The sequence below is a fragment of the Aythya ferina genome (assembly GCF_964211825.1).
Source record: "Aythya ferina genome assembly, chromosome: 5".
Lineage (NCBI taxonomy): Eukaryota > Metazoa > Chordata > Aves > Anseriformes > Anatidae > Aythya > Aythya ferina.
This window is the reverse complement of record NC_140301.1, coordinates 61,653,218-61,671,445: the sequence shown is the minus strand read 5'-3', so window position 1 is coordinate 61,671,445 and position 18,228 is coordinate 61,653,218. Positions and strand designations below refer to the sequence as shown.

The following is an 18,228-nucleotide window of genomic DNA, read 5'->3' as shown; positions in this document are numbered from 1 at the left end:
GTAAAGAAACTGTTCTGCACCTGAAAAAGCAGCAGCGCTGCTGTGTTGCTGATGATGTTCTGGGTTCGTGCACAACAGAATGTTTTACCAGGGACGTGTAGTAGCAGAAATATCAGGGTGTGTCAGTCACGTATTTGTATTTGCAATTAACGCCGGTTCTGCCTCGAGGAATGCACCGTTTTGTTACCTCTAATGCCTGCGTGCCATTCATCTGCAATTACCGTGTCAGGAAAAATGGAAGGCAGTAATTCTGTACCACAAAGATTTTTGTTCATTGGAGGAGCTCTTGAATTAGAGAGTGTCCTTTTAGGGTAATAAAAAAATGAAATGAAATGCAAATTCTGTAGAAAATGACCTAATCGCTTCTCATTTCATGCGTTTATTTGGGATCTCAAATCACCCAACTATCTGCTCAGAATTCTCTCTGATTGAACTTTCTCGAGTCCTCCTCCTTGCACAAATCATAAAACAGCCAAAAAATCAATACAAGAAAGACGGTGGAGATCTGGAGGTGGCCTACAGCTTTTAATGCACTTTCCTCTTAGTCTGGACTCATCGAGTTTAATCCTGATTGGAATCCCAAGGGAAAATGTCAGCGTCTGTTCACTTCATCTTAAATCCCTCTAAAGCACTTGCTGCTGCCAGAAAACTGCCCCATAATCAGTCACAATTCCGTGCTACAGTCTGTTCGTAAGGAAGATTTAGCTGAAGAAAGAAGACTCTGGCAGGTCATGACTACAGAGAGCCGTGATGGAAAGTTACAGAGCAATTTCTCTGAATTATCACGGTAGTAATTCATGAGTTAGCCGTGTTCTTCAACACCACAAATAACATTTCTGGAAAAATAGTCACTTCGCAGTTACAGAAGAAGAATCTACCACTATTGAACTCAGTAACAGAAATGGTGCTGGCTTCAATAGATTTAAACTTCACTTACCAGGTACGTAGGAGAGAAAAATATTTCTCTACAATTTAGAAGAGACTCTCCAAGTACCTCTAACGCAGTGTGGCAGAGGTCATGTTTCTGCACACCTTTTATGTACACGTGAGAAGCAAAAGTACACAATCTCTGCTCTCACTTACCTCATTTATGCGCCATCAGACATCAGGATGTAGGATGCTGGTTCACTGCTCAGTCTCTGATCGGTAGGATGAAAAGGTCCCTGGACTTGTGAGTGCACCAACTTCCCTTCCTGGGCAAACTTCCTTTCCTGTTGTGATAACGAACTCCTTAGAATAGCTCATTAAACTCTACCATTATGTATGTGACCACATTAATTAATGTTATAAAATCCTTTGTATATGAAACTAAGTCTCAAGAGAAACAAGAATTACATTCAAAGCTCAATTTCAGCACAGAGATGCTGCCAGGCATCTCACCATGTCTCATTGTGGAACCCACTTGTGGCCTCAATGCCTCCAACATTTGCTGTCAGATGGCAACACTTTTCCTTTAAAAGGCCAAATACTAAATGTCCTTTCAACAAGGTGCTTTGTTTTTCTCCTGCTTTAGAGAGCTCCTGTTAACAGCTATCTGTGCAACTCAGAGCCCATGGCATGATATCAGCGCATGGCTGGGGCAAAGGGACCAATAATTGCTTTTTTATTTTTCCCAAGAACTGTTTCCTAACGTGTTTTGGGATTTGGCTGCTCATTAACAAATTGAGAGGAAATTTCCAAACATTCTGCATTAGCCTGGCTCTAGCAGTGATGACTTTGAAAATCCCATCCTCAGTCCACAGCTTTAAATTCTGATCCAAATAAAATGCTGCTATTTCAGGCTGAATAAGGAGAAGCTGAAACCATAGGCTTGGGATTTTAAGACGGCATCACACCTGGCACGTAATGGGAACAAACAAAATCCCCCTTTGTAAATTGCTCCACTGCTAATTGCTTTAGTAGAGCACAGTCACTGCTGGTGGTAGGACTGCACCCAGGTAGAGTCAGGCGGCTGCTCACTGGGGCAGTGAGGCATTCACTCCAACAGATGTAACGTCATCGCTGCCTCTGCCCTAAAGCAGGAAGATTCATGAAGCAGCCAGAAGATGCAGCCTGGTTATCAGAACCTCACAGTTCCCCCAGGAAACTGCTGCAGCCCCAGCAGACGTGCAGCAGGCTTGAAAATTTGGGAGGGAGAACAAAGAGTCAGCGTGGGACACGGGAGACTTTGGTCTCTGTCCTCCCACAGGCATCCCACGTGGCCTTGGGTACAGCACCTTCAGGCCCAGGGTGTATTTACACACTTCAGTCACACTAAGGAGGATTTCCAAAAGCCTTCGTCCCCATCTAAAGTCCTCTAAAAGTCTTGCTTTTGATCTCCCCAGCTGTATTGGTATTACCAAATCAGCTCGAGGCCCTACCAGCGCTAGAAACCCACCCCCTCTGCTCGTTCAGAAGCTTTTGGGCTGCCCTGTGCCGTTCTCCTGCTGAGGATCGGCAGCGCTGCTCCCATCAGCAGCCTCAGGCAGCAGCAGCAGGGAGGGGCGGCTGACTCATGCTCCACGTCTGCCTCTCCAGTCCACGTGGACAAGGTCACGGAGCCAGGAACTTCACGATCTTGTGACTGAACTGCAGCAAGGAGACCAACAGCGGCACCGGCACAGGAATGAAGACACAGGAGCTCTGTAAAAGGACAATGCTCAGCTTCACCTCGCAGCCAGGAAAAGGAGGCTCGTGTCAGACTGTCCCTACAAAGCCCTTGGAAAGGGGACATCTAAGGAAAAAGGGCTGCTGAGCGAGCGCATCTATTTTATTTTCGTTCTTTCACTAACACAGCTGCACAATTTGTTTTGTACTTCCGAAGCAAGCAACTGCACTTTCACAGCTGGGGGTAGGGTATAAATATTGTCTCTAGCTGATCCCTTGATCCGGCCCTCCTGGCTGAATTAATCACATTCACAAATCAATCCGGGATTTGCTGCTGTCAGAGCAGATGGCCAGGCGGGCACGTTCTTCTTCCAATTATCCAGCAGCATTTTCCAGCGGCGGATATTTAAAATTAGACCTTTTTCTGAAGAAATGCTAAACCTGTTCCCTTTTCAGCTCAATGAGGGCACTGACCCCTAACTTTCTGCTCCAGTTCTGCCCTCCCAGGCTTTAGTCCGTGTATAGGATCGCTGGCGCCCCTTTCCCTTTCAACTGAATATTTTCTGCCCCATTTTCTTCCTGTTTTCTGTAGGAAAGAGGTGACAACAGCAGATGCTGTACGGCGTGGGGATCTCAAGGCTGCATTATGTTAATTGTAGAGCCGAGCACTACAGGAAAGGGAAGAGAAGCTGCATTCATGCTACCAGCAGCCTTCCATGGCACGGACCAGCAGGAACGGCGACCAGGGCGCCTTTCAAAAAGCCCTGATGGGACTCCCCCACCGCAGCAGTAAATTTGCCATGAAAGACAGTCCTACTGCTTTCCCAGCACTCACATCTGTTCTGCATTCAGTGTCTTTCTGGCTGATAATTGCTCTCCTCTCCTCTCCGTCTCCTGCTGAGGAGCTGCTAGAGCTGTCAGAGGCATTTGGGCTGAGCTCCATCACGTTCGGCACGAGATGCCTCACTTCCCACCAAAGGTGAAGGAGGTTAACTGAGAGGATGTTTGCTGTCCCCGAAAGAATGAAACATTAGAAAATAACCCAGAGGAAACAATCCTCCTGGGGTGTCACAACTCCAACCACGCCGATTTACTACATCTATGCAAATGTATTAAAATCATCCCCTTCACTTCATGGGTCCAGTAGAGAGACACAGAACCTGGTCAGACGGAGCCACGGCTGCAGAAGATGCTGCATATCCACACAGCCCTGTCCCCAGAGGATCACAGAGCCTCGGTATCACCAAAAGGAAGAGCTGATAGGGAAGGAAGCCTGAGGGGGGAGCGGTGGCCAAGTTTACACAGCTGTAAATACAGCTTCACATGCCAGCAGCGTGCTAACCATGAGCAGGGAACGTTTGCTGCTTTGTATTTCGGTGTTTTCCTTCATTGTTTTCCACAAAATGAAAATGGAGCGTTAGGACAAAAATGGAGGTAGGTAACTGCTTGGCCTTATGGCCAGCATTTCAATGTCCTGGCATCCAACTGTGTATTCACTGGAGAAATCAGAAGCGAAGCCCAGGGTTCCTTATGCTTTGGAACTGAGGTGTTCATTAAAACATAGCTGGAGATGAGGTTCCCAAAGCCTCACATAGAGCACAATTCAAGCTGTGTGTCTTACACAACGGCCTGGATAGAGGTTGCCAGTTCCCCAAGACAGACTATTTATTTTGAGAACCAGAACTCCTAATTTCATGCACACCCACACGCAGCATGGCAGGACCTTCATTTGTCAGGAGACAGCGAGTTTTGGGAAGCCAGGTTGTACTGCAGCCCACAGGGAACAGGGAGCACTAGGCACACGCACACTCACAGGACCCTCTGACCCTTTTCAGCGCCAGGAGACTGACGTACACGAGCAGCAATTACCCCAGCTCCTCCAGAACCGACTGCATTTCTCTTCCTGCCTGCCTTACCCCCGAAGGGCACGCCAAGATCTCAGCAAACACCCTAGGCCCGGGTCAGCCACCTATTCACACACCTGGAAGAGAAAGCACAAGCTGTGTATGACATTCAAGCTACACACACATTGCAGATTTGTACCATTGCACAGGAATTTTCCATTTGTTCCCTATTCCCTTCTCTAGCTTTTACTTCGATAAGCACCCAACTGACACTTTCATACAACTATCACGAGTCAATGACCTTCCCTGAACGAGAGCAGCTGCCCTCCAGCTCATATCCCGAGACCTTCCTGTAATTCATTGGAGTCAGCTTTTTTTTTCCCCCAACTATTTTGATCATCTGGTCTCAGCAAGCCATCTCCTCATTTATTAGTTAACCATACTCAATGAACAACAGAGAACAGCACGGAACTGCCCAGGTGACCTCTCTCTACTGCGAGACCTTTTTATTCCCATCCTTTTTTCTTTCTTCCCTTTAATCAAGCGTTATTCTTGAGAGCCATTCTTTTCCCACAGCAGCTTAGCCACTTTCTTAGAACTTTTTGGCAACAGATTTTGCTGCGACATGCTCGGGTGACCAAGAAACCCTTCAAGAGGCAGATGCACCATAGCAGGTGTGCATCCAACTTCACAGCTGCTAGATTCACACAGGGCTGCCCACACCCAAGGGGAAGGGGGTTCCTTCTATCACATTTAACCTGTGGCCCATTAATTCTGTTCTTCAGCACTGGCAGGAACAATGCCAGCTATTGAGGCTGAATTCTTTGGATCATCTTTAGTAGTTTTTTCAACAAAGTAGGAAAAAATCTCCAAGAATCAAGAAAAAAATACAGTAAGAATGAGGAAAGGGAACATTTTGATGAACTTAACCTAGTGGTCTCTCGGGCAGGAAAGAGATGAGCCAAGAAGCGAAAGAAGGAAGAGGTACAACTGAGTTCCTTTGTCTCCTTCAGGCCATGGGGTCTCCTTGACAAATCCTGTAGCTGCCTCGTCCTCCCCCCTCCTGCCACCCTTCATCACAGGTGGAAAGAGGAATCCTTACATGCAGAAGAGCCACAGAGGAAGCGTATTTAAGACCAGAGACCACGCTACAAGTTCAAAGCAAACTCCAGGAAGCTGAGGAGAAACATCACGCCTAATAGCACTGACCCCTCCCCACACACGCCTGTGCTTGATGTGCTACTTTGCAATTAAAACAGTGAGACAGAACCTCTTAATTAAACATTTTATTGAAACCAATACAAGCACCATGCTTAGCAAAAAAAAAAAAAAAAAAGATTTGGTTTAAAGTAAACATGCAAGGTGAACTAGCAGAGACTAAACAGCATATGGAAGTTGTACTGGTTACTGATAGCTTCGTGGAGTTGTCGAGTTCCCAAGACTGGCCACAAACCCGCACCTTTTACCACCTGCAGCACTGGTGCCAACCCCGACACGTCACATCGAGTCTGGATCACGTAGCAAAAGCAAGAGTTTCACTTCTCGTGTCCCATTACACCTCCACTTCACAGCTACTAGATGGACGTATCAAGAAATGTTGCTTAAAATGTCTTTTGAGCACAACGAAGCTAGGGACAGTCAGCATCCCTTGCTTTTGCCCGTTTGACTCAGACCCCTGGTTTCAGTTTAACATTGTTTCTGGACCATTTTACAGTTAAAGGTACAAAAAACTGGAATCTTGGTACAAATGCTAAAGATGCTCCTTTGGAGAAGTGGAATGGTGTCAACACCCGCATTGCCTCTTCTAATAAATCGGAACAGCATTCATGATTCTAGAAACACACTTAAACCGTCAAACATCAGCATTTAAACTTTGTTAAAAAATATTTGAACAGTACAAGTTCATTTTATTGGATTTCCATGCAAACTCATGCTTCAGTTCAGCTTACCATCAATTAACAGGATTGCAAGAGCTGTATCCCAGCCAGCTATTTGATATTTAACACAACACAAGTTTATTGTGGCAAGTCTCTCTTTGTGAAAGACCTTTACGTTTAACTCTGGGCCAAGGATTTTATGGCCAACTTACTAACTCCTGAAAAATAGGAGTTCACCATGGAAAATGCTGACTCTCAGACCTTTAGCTACAAAGGCTCCCATAAATGGCATCATGATTTGTTGCTTGAACCCTCTTTAGAGATCTGAAAATTCAAGACAAGCGTCTTCAGAGACAGGCAACTCAATAGGAAAGCACAGTCAGAACGCACTGGCCTTCTGAACACGGACACAGCTGCCTCCCACTGCTCTTAGGTGGGCAGCAGTAAGGAAAACACAGTTCTACGGATAAGGTGGGGAAAATATGAAAACAAATATTTGTGCCGGACGGATTTGGACATAATTGATGTCTTTGTTTAACCAAGTATTAGCACTATCTATATCTCAAGGGCCTAGGACAGAAAGCGGCAGAGAGTTGTGCCAAAGCACTGCTTTAGAAACAAGGAAGCCACAAACAAGCCTAGAATAGCAAACATCCTCTGCACACTCATTCTTCAAGTACCTGCAGCTGCTTCCTCGCTTCCCCAGCTCAGAGAAGGGAAGGAGGCACAGCTACCAAGCAAGGCTGTTCGACTAATACTGGTGGGCTGAGCAGCGTCAACATCGTCTCCCACACAAACGTGGGCTTTAGCACTCCCAACAGGATTTGGTGGCTTTCTACCAGACTCAAGGGGCAGCACCCAGGGCAGAAAGTCCTTAAGCAGAGGCACCAAGCACACACAAAGTGAATGGCAAAGAAGAACTCTGACTGAAGACTTCCAGCACGTGGACATCATCTTTAGTAGCAGAGTTTGCTTGGCAGAAGGGGGAGGGATCCAGAGATGCAGAGCCAGGCTCACCCATCTGACTGCAGCAGCTCCTTCCTCCTCCTCCAGGGAGAGGCCCCTTTACTGCCACTGTTGTTGAGACCTGTGCAAGCAGCAGTTGGATGCTGGCAGCCCCCCAGTGTACAAAGTACAATGGCAGAGATTATTAATCCAGTTTTCCCACTGAAAATCAAGCTGAATGTTACAAGTGGTAGCTTCCCCTCACCCAGCCTGTACTTTGACATGCCTTACCTTTAGCACAACGCTAAGGGAACGAGATTTTTGCTGTTTCAAGACTGAGACTCTGACTAACATCCCTTTTAAGCCAGTCTTATTTCTACCATGTTCATCAAAAAAGTAATTTTTTATTGATCTCTAGTACAGAAAGACCGAGCAACAGTTTCATAATCAACATTTTGTGTCCAGGGAAATGAAATGTTTTTTTCCAGTTCAATACGTTAAGAGAAATTTAATTTTAATTACAAGCATTTCCTTCCAGCACTGAAAGATCAATTTAATTGAATCATCCTAGCATGTATTTTGAAGAGCTCCTCTCAAGTCAGATTTGTATACAAATAAATGAGCAGTAACATCAAACTAAGAAGAGAGATACCAACACTGAGGACCCCTGCAAATAAATTCCTTGTGATCTTACAGGAATTAGTGTTAAAACCACTAACACAACATATGTTTACAAACAAAAAATAGACCTCCTTTCAGCAAAGGTTTCACAGCATGAAATACTGGCCTCCAAATTTAACACTGCATTCCTTCTCACCAAAGAAATTTGTTAGGGCAGCTGTATTTTAAGGTGTGTTATCAACAGGAAGCTGCTCTTACGCAGATTCTTGTTCAGTAGCACAACAAACACTCATGAGCAAGATAGTGAGATACTGTCACGAGCACTCCTTTTGCCACTGCATTGGCTGAACGTGATGTCCCCTATCAGACAACTATTCTACTCATTATAAAACAGACCTGTAAAAAGACTCGTCATTTATAAAAGTTAAATACTATATTCACATTAGAATCTTTACTGTTTCAAAGAGATGAACCGTAAGTAAATGAAAATCAAATCACCACTTATGCAAAAGCTTCACTTGGAATGTACTTTTGACCAACAAGCAGTTAAGAAAGTTAGAGACTGTCATTAAAATACTCAAAAAGCTCTGTGTGGCCAACTTCTGTAACAAAAAGAGATATAAATCATTCAGTATCATGAAAAGCTTTAACCTCCCGGACTCCTACAAATGGAGCAGATGACTGGAATTTCAAGGAAAATGAGGTTAGCTTTTGTTTTACAGATGTCAACTGCAACACTAGGCACTAGGAAAAAATGTTACTTGGATTCTTTAACAAAGATTTTACCAAATTCGTAATAAGTGGCAGTGTAAAATTCTCAAGTCATTTTAAAGCTAACAAATTAAAGGCACACAGTATTAACAGGTGTTCGTATAAGAGGAAATGAGCAGAGGTAAACTTCTTAACAGTGTCATAAGTTATATGCGCAAGACATCTGGTATGAAAGCAACCAGAGTTGTAATTCAGCCCTTAGTTATCTTCTAGTTCCTGCAAGACTGCATTAGCATGAGAACTGGACAAAGCTTTGCCCTGAAATTTAGTTAAGATTGACTCAGTCAGCTGAGGAATTACTGGAATGACAAAAATTAGTTCCGAGAACTTGAGAAATTTCATATGGACTCAATGAAGGGATAAATGGATGGGTTTGCTGTACAAGGGTTTTGTCTTTTTAATACTAACTGCTTCCAGGGCATAGTTTCCAAAATTGAGAAGACATTAGGTCAAAAATTCTGACGGGTAAGTGACAGTACATGATTTTTGCATATAAATGGCTAGTATACCTCATTAGGATGCATCTGTAGCTCAGAAAAGTTAGCGTCAGCTTCCAAATTATGGTTGTATATAGCTATAAATCCCGAACTGAACGATTTTAGTTATAGAAATATTAGTCACAAGAGTGCAAAAGGATTCCCTGCAGAGAAGTATTCCCTTTTAACAGGTACACATAAGGAAACACCTGCAAAGATTTGTTACTTCAAGGAGACAGACCTGCTATTCTTTGCACAAACTTTGCACAAGAGATGTACTGCAGGAAACAGATGTAAATACAGTGCATTTTTAGATGTAAGTATTCATGTCTGGTTCCAGTATTATCAGGATGGTACATAAATACTTATTACAGAGGTTTTCTTAATGGAAGAAGCCAAGTTTCTCACGCAGCCATTCTTCAGTTAGGTCTTCTGTATTTCTTATTTCAAATACCTAAACAAAATTGTGTCACGTAAATATTTGGGGTACTGGTACTTCAAAAGGATAAGCATACAAAGCAATCAAGAGCTTTCCACACAAGTTGTCTGAGCTGTAATAAACCAGTAACCAAGTTAAAGAGTTTCCACTTGCTTTCTTGCATGAATGGATTATTAGACTAATGTAACATCAGTTGAAAATATACAAGACTAAGCAGCCAGGAATGTTAGTAACTTGACAAGTTAAAAATTCTGCAGTTCCTGTTTCTAGACATCATTCTTGTTTAAAAATATATCTGAGAACAGCACATTCACTACATTTTAAAGTTGCTCTGAAATTGCACCACCTCATACATAGCCTTCCTTAAATAGCTAACCAAGAGCATTGTCTATTTGAACAACAAAAATGAATTTAACCTCCAGGCTGAATTAAGCCTAAAGTTTTGAAAGCATTCTCAGTACAAGATAGTTACTTTTTCTATGAGTTACAGTAAATCCATAGCATCCAGCAACACGTTTGCAATGTAAGAAACAAGGTTGGGAAATCTCAGAATAGAAGACTCATAAACAGCACCAACCTAACGCTTTGTGCTTATCTTAAACTTTTAGCACGGCCTTGAAACAAAAAAAAAAAACAAGACCAAAGAAGCCAATAAATTCCTTATGCTCCATGTGGGCAAATTACTTCAGTTCTGATTTTAATAGCCTTGATAAGAGGGTAGGTAAATTCTGCATTGCTAAAAGGAGCCTTGGAGATGCCCACAAGCAGGTAATCTTTTCAGAAGAGTCCAGCAAGTAAAATCCACAGGCCTTCAAGAATGTTCTCCTACACAATGAAACCAGCAAAATACTTTCCTCTAGTCTACTGTTCCTGTTTTGACAACACTGAAAATAATCGATTTACTGCTGAAATAGGTTTATTTATCCTGATAAGTTTATAGAGTACATAGCTGTAAAAAAGCACATTTAAGCCAGCTGACCAGATGGCTTTTTGCAGGACTCTCAAAACAAGCTTCTCAGGGAACCTGCTGTTTGGAACGAGCTCATAGTTAGTCCTGTCCACAGTCATTTTACCATTTTAATCCTCTTCACGAAAGAATTCAGGATTTGTATCATTTTCCAGCTCTGATGGACTGGGCTCTGGACACTGCTCCTTGTATTCAGGCAGTAATACTACCAACTAATGCTGACTTTTTAAGTAAAAGATTTAGGGCAGGGCAGGGTGTGAGGGGAACAAAATTCCATGTTATAGACATGGAACAGCTTAATGGAAGCCAAGCTAATATGCAAGCCACAGAGGAAAATAACAGGCCTTAGCTCACACGCAGAAATAACACCTGGAAGAAGTCACGGCATTGGCTAGAGTGAAGCAGGGCTCAGTGATGGAAGGAATAAAGCACATTTAAAGAGCAAGTGAACACCCTGAACTGGAGACAGGCTAGGACCAGCTCCAGAAGGAAAATAATCATGGACTTCTGTGCCCACTCCGAGGCTTTTATTCAAAAGGACTTCAGACCAAATCAATTTCTCCCACTTGACAAGCGGTAGCCACTCCAACTCAACTAGTTCCCAGGCTTTTACCTTCCCACCAAGTCTTTCTCCTCACTCACCAAAACCAACTGCCTGTCTCCTCCCAAAATTCTTCTCCCTTTCTTTCAGTTGTTGGAGTTCTCAGACCTTAAAAAGTTTTCCTTGGGGCTGTAGGTATGCTACTTCTGCCTCAGCTTCTGCTTCCCTCCCATTTACTCCTGTCAACTTAGTCTAACTTTAAAAAAAGACGGCTTTCTTACGAGGTACAAGAGGTTCATGGTTCTGCTTTTGCCCTAATGCACATTACTAATGGGATGTTGAAGTACTCAGTCAAGGAAGACTGAAAGGGAATGGTTCTGATGGGGAATTGTGAAATCATTTCACACTATGAAAAGCCTGAAGCGACCATTTAATCTATTTAGTTTTATTGGTCAGAACTAAAATTTTGAGAAAAACAGGTGCCAATAGTGGAGGAGGCAAACACAGGAGCATTTAGAATTGTTCAGCACTTGGCACTTGGTATATATTCTGATGGCTATGGTCTGTAAACATGCAAACCCATAGACCATGCAGCAAAACTAGTCCACAGAATTCTAAGGCTTCAGTGTATACTGCTCATTAACATACTGCTTCCCCACAGTGAAGATATCTCTTACTAAATGACATTTCAGTTACACAGCTACTTTTTGGAACATCGTTCTTCCCATCCCCTAAAAATCCAGAAATCCCCAAATATGCTGCTATCTTCAGTCTTCCTAAAACTGACTTTATTTGCTGCAATTACAAGGTCTCATAACATCCTTGTTTTGATTTCAAGCAAGACACAAAACAGCTTCTGCAACATGCATGTAGAGGAGGGACAGTTACTTCAACTAGTCAAGCATACCTTAGTGAGTTCAGCTGTCTGTACAAGCTTATTCTTGCTCCCCGCATACATCATCTGCTGTTCAGGCTTACATCCTGTAGTTGTGTGGGGAGAAAAAAAAAAAGCGTTTGGTTATTTCAACTGTAATATCTCAAAAGGTTTCAAAAAAATCCAAACTGAAAGCTGAATTAGGCCACTTTTTCATTCAGGAAAGTGACCTAATTCTTAATGTACAGCATCAGCCTTGCTCATACTTTCATATTTGGCACTTGAAAAGCATTTCCTGACAGCATAGTTACACAGGTTCAATTGGTGGTCTCAGCACACATCTGTATTTCTGCTTAGAAACATCAAATATTGCAGCAAATAGAATCACAGTTCAGAACAAAACAGCCAGCAAAGCAGTAATTCCCACTGCTGCAGTAGCGTGCTGATTACATTACATCCAATTCTTTGCCATCCTGCTATTTCTGGAAGATTCCCAAGGCTCTGCTAGTTATACTCCTATGGATCTTTACAGCATATGCCTTTGAGCTAAAATCACACTAAGAACAAACCCAGGCAGTTTGAACGTTGTCTTTTCCCCCCAAATTTCAGCCACAATTGAAGGTAACTGGCTGCTCACGAGTCCTAGCTAATGGTTCGTTGTTTCTGACTGCAGTTCTCCGTGCATCTGCAGCTGTGACAGTCCTTTACACCTCCACAGCACAGCACTGCTGAGTTGCTGCCCATCACGTACAGATCCTCTAAGAAACCCTCTTCACCTCCATCCTAACCCTTTTACATTGTCCCAGTCCTCTCACAGGTAGACACAGGCTCCCCCGAAGGAGAGGAATTGCCTCCCGCCTAGCTGCTGACATCCCAAGATGGACGGAGGTGTCCAAAAGCCTTCAGAAACAGGGGTGGCATCTTCTAGCTCTCTCCTCGCTCATTTCCTGAGCTCAGTCTGGTCATATTTTGACACCTCCGCAAGATTTGAGGGGAAGCCAACAGGAAACACATGAGGCTACATCTACACGAACAGATGCAGAGCACTCCAGGCTCCTTTCACTTACAGGAAAACGCTGCTGAACACGCCACTGAGATCACAGCGGGCACATTTAGATGCACCGTTTGGAGAGCGAGGCAGGAAAGTAACATTTCTGCTCAGCCTTCAGAAACGGAAGAGAAAGGATCTCTTCTACCCTCCTTCCTAAGTCCCTTATGGCACCTTGATTCCAGCACTGGCATAAACTCAGACATCTGAAGCATTACTTGAGCACTGAGCACTTCGATCGCAAAGAACACCCCCCAAATTGACAGCACATAGTAGCTACCGTTCGATATTCACTCACCAACTGGACTGGAGAAGATAAAGCACAGCGGGTAGGAAACTCTTCCATCTTCATGCTGATACTTGTAACTATACACAATAAATGTTTTTTCTGAGGTTAAAGAAACTAGGAAAACAATTATTTTGTTAGGATATAATCCTCAATGAGCAGAGCCTGAGGCAGGCACAACTAAGTCACGCGCTCCAGATGCCTCAATTTTGCTAATTAGTCTCAGTGTCTTTTATTTTCACTTCCATATTTGACTTCCAGAATTGGCCCCGCCTGTTTTCACCAACTTCTACTGCAGCTGGGGGGAAAAGGTCATCTTTGTACTACTGCTGTACATCAGAAAGCTAAAATCACCCCTCCATTGCAAGGTTTCCTCCCCTAGCTTTGTGAAAAGGCTTCCCACACCCACCACGAAGTTCCTGGATTTCTTTGCAGACCAAGCACTTCATGGTTTCAGGTGTTTTGGTGAATTTGACCTCACATTTTAGCTCGGATTCCTGTTTTACAGCCTCCTACTGCACCATGGTCATGAAAGGAAAGATTCAGAACAGCAGCTGGCACATGGCCAGCCACCTTCTAAGGATACTGGACGGGGATATTTTCTTTGCTTGTAACTTAAAGACCCCTCTTACTTCACCTGGTTATAAAGAATAATTTACTTCTCCCCTTGCTCTTCTCCCTTCCTGCATCCCCCACCCTCCCACCTCTTTTAGTACATGCTCGTGATTTAGGGAAGAATCCCTACAGGACTCCCAAGCGCAGTAACCGCAGCAAAACAGCAAGGGGCACGTGCTGAGATTGTAGCAAAAGGGATCCTACACAGGCAGTTGTCTGTAAGTAACAACATAGGAAACTGGCACAATTTACTCACTTCTTAACAGCAGCATGGCTTCACTTCCCCAAATGTTACAGAGCATGGTTTAAAAGGAAATAAAGTCTTGGGAAAGGCTTAACTGAATCAGTCATTGCTTGAGTAAGTCTTTATGTGGGACAACCAGCCAGTGCATCGTGAGAACTGATCCCTAGGATACCTCACAGATAAAATATTACTGAAGGCTCGCTCCAGGCAAGCATTGGCCTAAAAAGGTGAAGCCCAACTTTGAACGTCTTGAACAGCTTCCAGGAGTAAGCCAAACACCAGCAGCACAAGAAGGATATCGAGGTTGTCTCTCGGGCAGTTCATCCTTTAGCTCATCAGGAGAAATGCCCTGGTAACGTTAAACAAAAGAAATATTTGAACAAATTAACTTGTACTTGAGGGTGTAACTGAAGGCTAAAGCAGAAGAGTGGGATAGCAAAACACCTGTAAGTTAGATACACATCTATGGTTTAACTGATAACGATCTCTCGTACAAGTTACTAGAGCAGTTTAGGAAAGCTTGCCTGCTAAGAAATCCCTATGACTAAGCACAGAATTAATGTTAGCATGAATAATCATTCCTATTTTAGGCATAATGAGTTTAGAAAACATTTTGGCTCTGGCTGGATGCGCTGGCAGCTACTGTGGTTTTCTTACTCTAGCATTAAACAGAAGTAAGCAAGCACACCCAAAAAAGTACCCGTTAAAATCCGCTACGTAAAAGGTGCTTTTGAAAAACTGCTCCTTGTGCAAGCAGAGAGTCCCCGTCCTGTTCAAACACTGCATTCACTTCTACATTGTAGGGAGTAAGAGCTGCGGTTAATGCTCAAATCCCTTGGAAGGATTTAATTTTGCCCTACGTACCATGAAGAAACACTACCCACTGGGCTGACCTTATTGTGCCACCTATCAAATTTAGGATCTGCAGAGGATTAGCAACCCTAGCCTCTAATTGATGGCAGACCAGTTCGGAGCCACATTTGCAGATCCACGGAGAAATGCTGCAGAGCGCTCTTCCAAAAGCCAGCAGGTGCCAAAGGTGCCTTTTTCCTACAGAGTCGTACAAGAACAGCTCTAAAATAACTTATCTTCTGTGCCATTAATCAAATCCATTGTTTCTGTGCAGTCCCACTATTAATAGTGCTGTGCTTTACATGCAGAGTGACCATGCATTTAAATAAGCTCATGACCCAAATTAGATTAAGAGTTTGATAACAATTTGAAACTAAGGCAGTACCTTAGAGACAACAATACATTGCAGGCTGAAGATACTCTTATTTACAATTCATTTAACAAACCTCATGTTCCTCATCCAGTACCACCAACTGCTTATCCTTGTCGATTTTCACTACAAATCAAAACAAAACACAGATCAACTTTCAACTGATTTATACAATGCATGCGTAAAGCTTTTTAACACACACACAAGCACGTTCCTCATCTGCTCTGTTTCTTCAGTTCCTAACCCAAGGCTTCACAACATCCCTGAAGGCACAAGCAGTACGGTCTAAGGCTGTTCACAGCAATAAGCTTTTTTCAAATTACAAAAACAAGCGTTAAACTCTCCTACTTAACAGCTACAAAATTTATGAACTGAAAGTGACCATGCCCTGACATTTTTTTGCTATCATTTTACAGCCAGACATGGACTCTGAGCCACAGCTAGCTACAAAAACTCTGCTAAGAGCAGACGAAGCCAAGCCTTCTCTCCTTAAAACTGTGTTTTTCTACTGTTAGAAACACAGGCAGAATGGAAGGTACTGAAATTCATAGCAGTAAGTCTCCTGGATCACGTTTACCTGTTACAGCAACAAAATTACACAGGAAGGAAGAGAAGATTTTCTGCAAAATCTTGCAGCTTTGGCCAGTTGTGTTTTAAACTTACTTATAATGGCAGCATTGTTGGTTTCTTTACGAAACCGGAATTTTCTCAGTTTCTCCACCAGGTCTTCAGCAACATCACAAACCACCAGAGATTCACTCTACAAAAGGGAAACAGCAGAGGAGAGCGACTGATAAGGGAAATCTTTCTAGTAACACTGAAAAAAAAAATCCCATGTCATGCACATCTGCCCACAGCTCTTACGAGGTGGAACTACAAGCACTTGTCTAAAGTTTCAGAACATATACTTCAACCAGAAAAACCATGCATGAAGGCAAGTTTTAAGAACAAAAAGCCGCTTATCTGCTCTTTTATCCGTCCTCAAAGCCACAAGGTTAGTTATAAAATTTTTAGCTACTCCTGAAGTGGGATGGTTTTGTTTTTAGATCAGGGATTCCCGTTTCTGATAGATAGTTCTTAGAAGCAAAAAAAAAATAATGTTATTTCAGGACTTCACTTGGGAAATAAACCATAAGGAAGCCTTGCCAGTAAACTGGTTAAAGTAATGTAAGCATTTAAAGAAATAGGAACTACTGCTGACATTTCAGAAGACAGATTGTTGTCAAGGGCCACTGCTTTTTTACCCAAAAAGCATTAACTGAACTTTTGAGATTTACACACACAACACATTTAAGACACTTCTGCCAAAAAGCCATGTTTTTTTGTTTTTTTTTTTCCTCGAGCCCAAGTTTTCAGCAGCAATGCCCAGAGAAGGCTCCAGCAGTCTCCCCGCTGGGGATGGGGAAGGAAGCGAGGGTTTCACAAGCAGGTTATCTCCCATTGCACACGCAATCTCCTCGCCTGCACCAAGCCAGCCCCTGCCATTTCCTGAGCAGCGTTTCACACACACACCATCATCACCTCAGCTGCGAGCTGGCCTGACGAGGTAAAAACGATTTCCCCCCTCCAGCTTGCTCCTGTCGGTGTATTTGTAAATTTATTGCGGTATTAAGACTTTTCCTGACAGAACAGCTGTACCCCGAGGCGTTTTTAGCGAAGGGACTTGCCGGGTTATCCACACAACCCCTCCTGAGGTGTTTAACCCCTATTTAACCCCTTCAGTTTTACCTCCTTTCAGCCGGCCGCCACGCTCCTTCCCTCCGATACCGGCTGGGAGGAGGCAGCTCTCCTTCCCCCCGCCCCCAAACCCCTCGCAGATATCCCACTTTTGGCGTTATTCCCCCAAAAACCTGCGCCCCCCCCCCCCCTCCCAGCCCCGCCGCGCTGTCCCCTCACGGAGCGCCCCCTCCCCCTCAGGCGGCGCGCGCCCCCCTCACCATCTTGCGCGCGCGCCCAACCGCCGCCGCTCGCGCGCCGCCAACGGAAACCGCCGCCTCTCCCCCCCCAAACCCGTACTGCGCCTGCGCCGCCGAGGCCACGCCCCTCTTCTCTTAGCCCCGCCCTCCTCCCCGCGGCCAATCAGCGCGAAGGCTCGCGGCCCGCGGGGGAGGGAGGGGCGCTCCGTTGTCATGGAGACCAAGCCCCGCCCCCCTCCTCGTTGTCATGGAGACGAGGCCCCGCCCACCCCCGCGGTATCCTAGCAACGGGGCGGGGCCGCGCGCAGCCGGTCCGAGGCTTCCCTCAGGACCGGGCCCCGCCGCTGTGGGACAAATTTTGGGGTGGGAAAGGGCTGAGAAACCCCAAACCTGCCGGGTCAGGCCAGCCCTGGGCAGGGCGTCCCCATAAAGGCCGCTGAGGCCCGTCAGGGAGCTCAAGGTTTTGCCCCTTTGCCGAAATAAGGGGGAAAATCCATGGAGAAATGACACAGCCGTGAAAAAACCGCCCTGGGGTGGGGTTTCCAGCTTAATAAGGCGCAGAAAATTCAAGCGTGAGGCTCAGTGAGGTCTGCTGCTCAGGAAACTTCTTGTTTGTATGAGATGAGCGTGATCCTGGATGTGAACCAGGACTCGGAGCTGGCAGACTGCAAGCCCCAGCGCCTCGCTCCCATAACAGGCATCTGGCCGGGAGCCGGGGGTAATATCTGCCTTTTGTCACCCTGCTGCGACGTTCAGCTGCCATAACGCTGCCACTTCAGACCTGCCACAGCACCAGCAGTTAAAGTGGCCATCCTTTAACCCCGGGGAAGACACCACCTGCAAGTTATATTAATAAACACCAAACCCGTAGGACAAAACTGCACATTTTCAGGCAGAGTTTAGCGAACACCACAGAAGAGGAGAGCCGCCGAGCGGCTGTGGGCACACCCCTTTAC

The 18,228-nt window shown here is 44.6% G+C and overlaps 1 protein-coding gene across 1 annotated transcript; it reads right to left on the bottom strand.

Moving 5' to 3' along the window:
- Positions 1-7,636: 7,636 nt before the first annotated feature.
- On the bottom strand, positions 7,637-17,362 carry GMFB (glia maturation factor beta). Its single transcript, XM_084520185.1, has 7 exons — positions 17,294-17,362; positions 16,020-16,116; positions 15,433-15,482; positions 14,434-14,483; positions 13,288-13,370; positions 11,975-12,048; positions 7,637-9,574 (listed from the first exon to the last, which is right to left on the bottom strand). Exons 1-7 carry the CDS (start codon positions 17,294-17,296, stop codon positions 9,503-9,505), a joined length of 429 nt encoding a protein of 142 aa, XP_084376311.1. The 5' UTR covers positions 17,297-17,362; the 3' UTR covers positions 7,637-9,502.
- Positions 17,363-18,228: the final 866 nt, after the last annotated feature.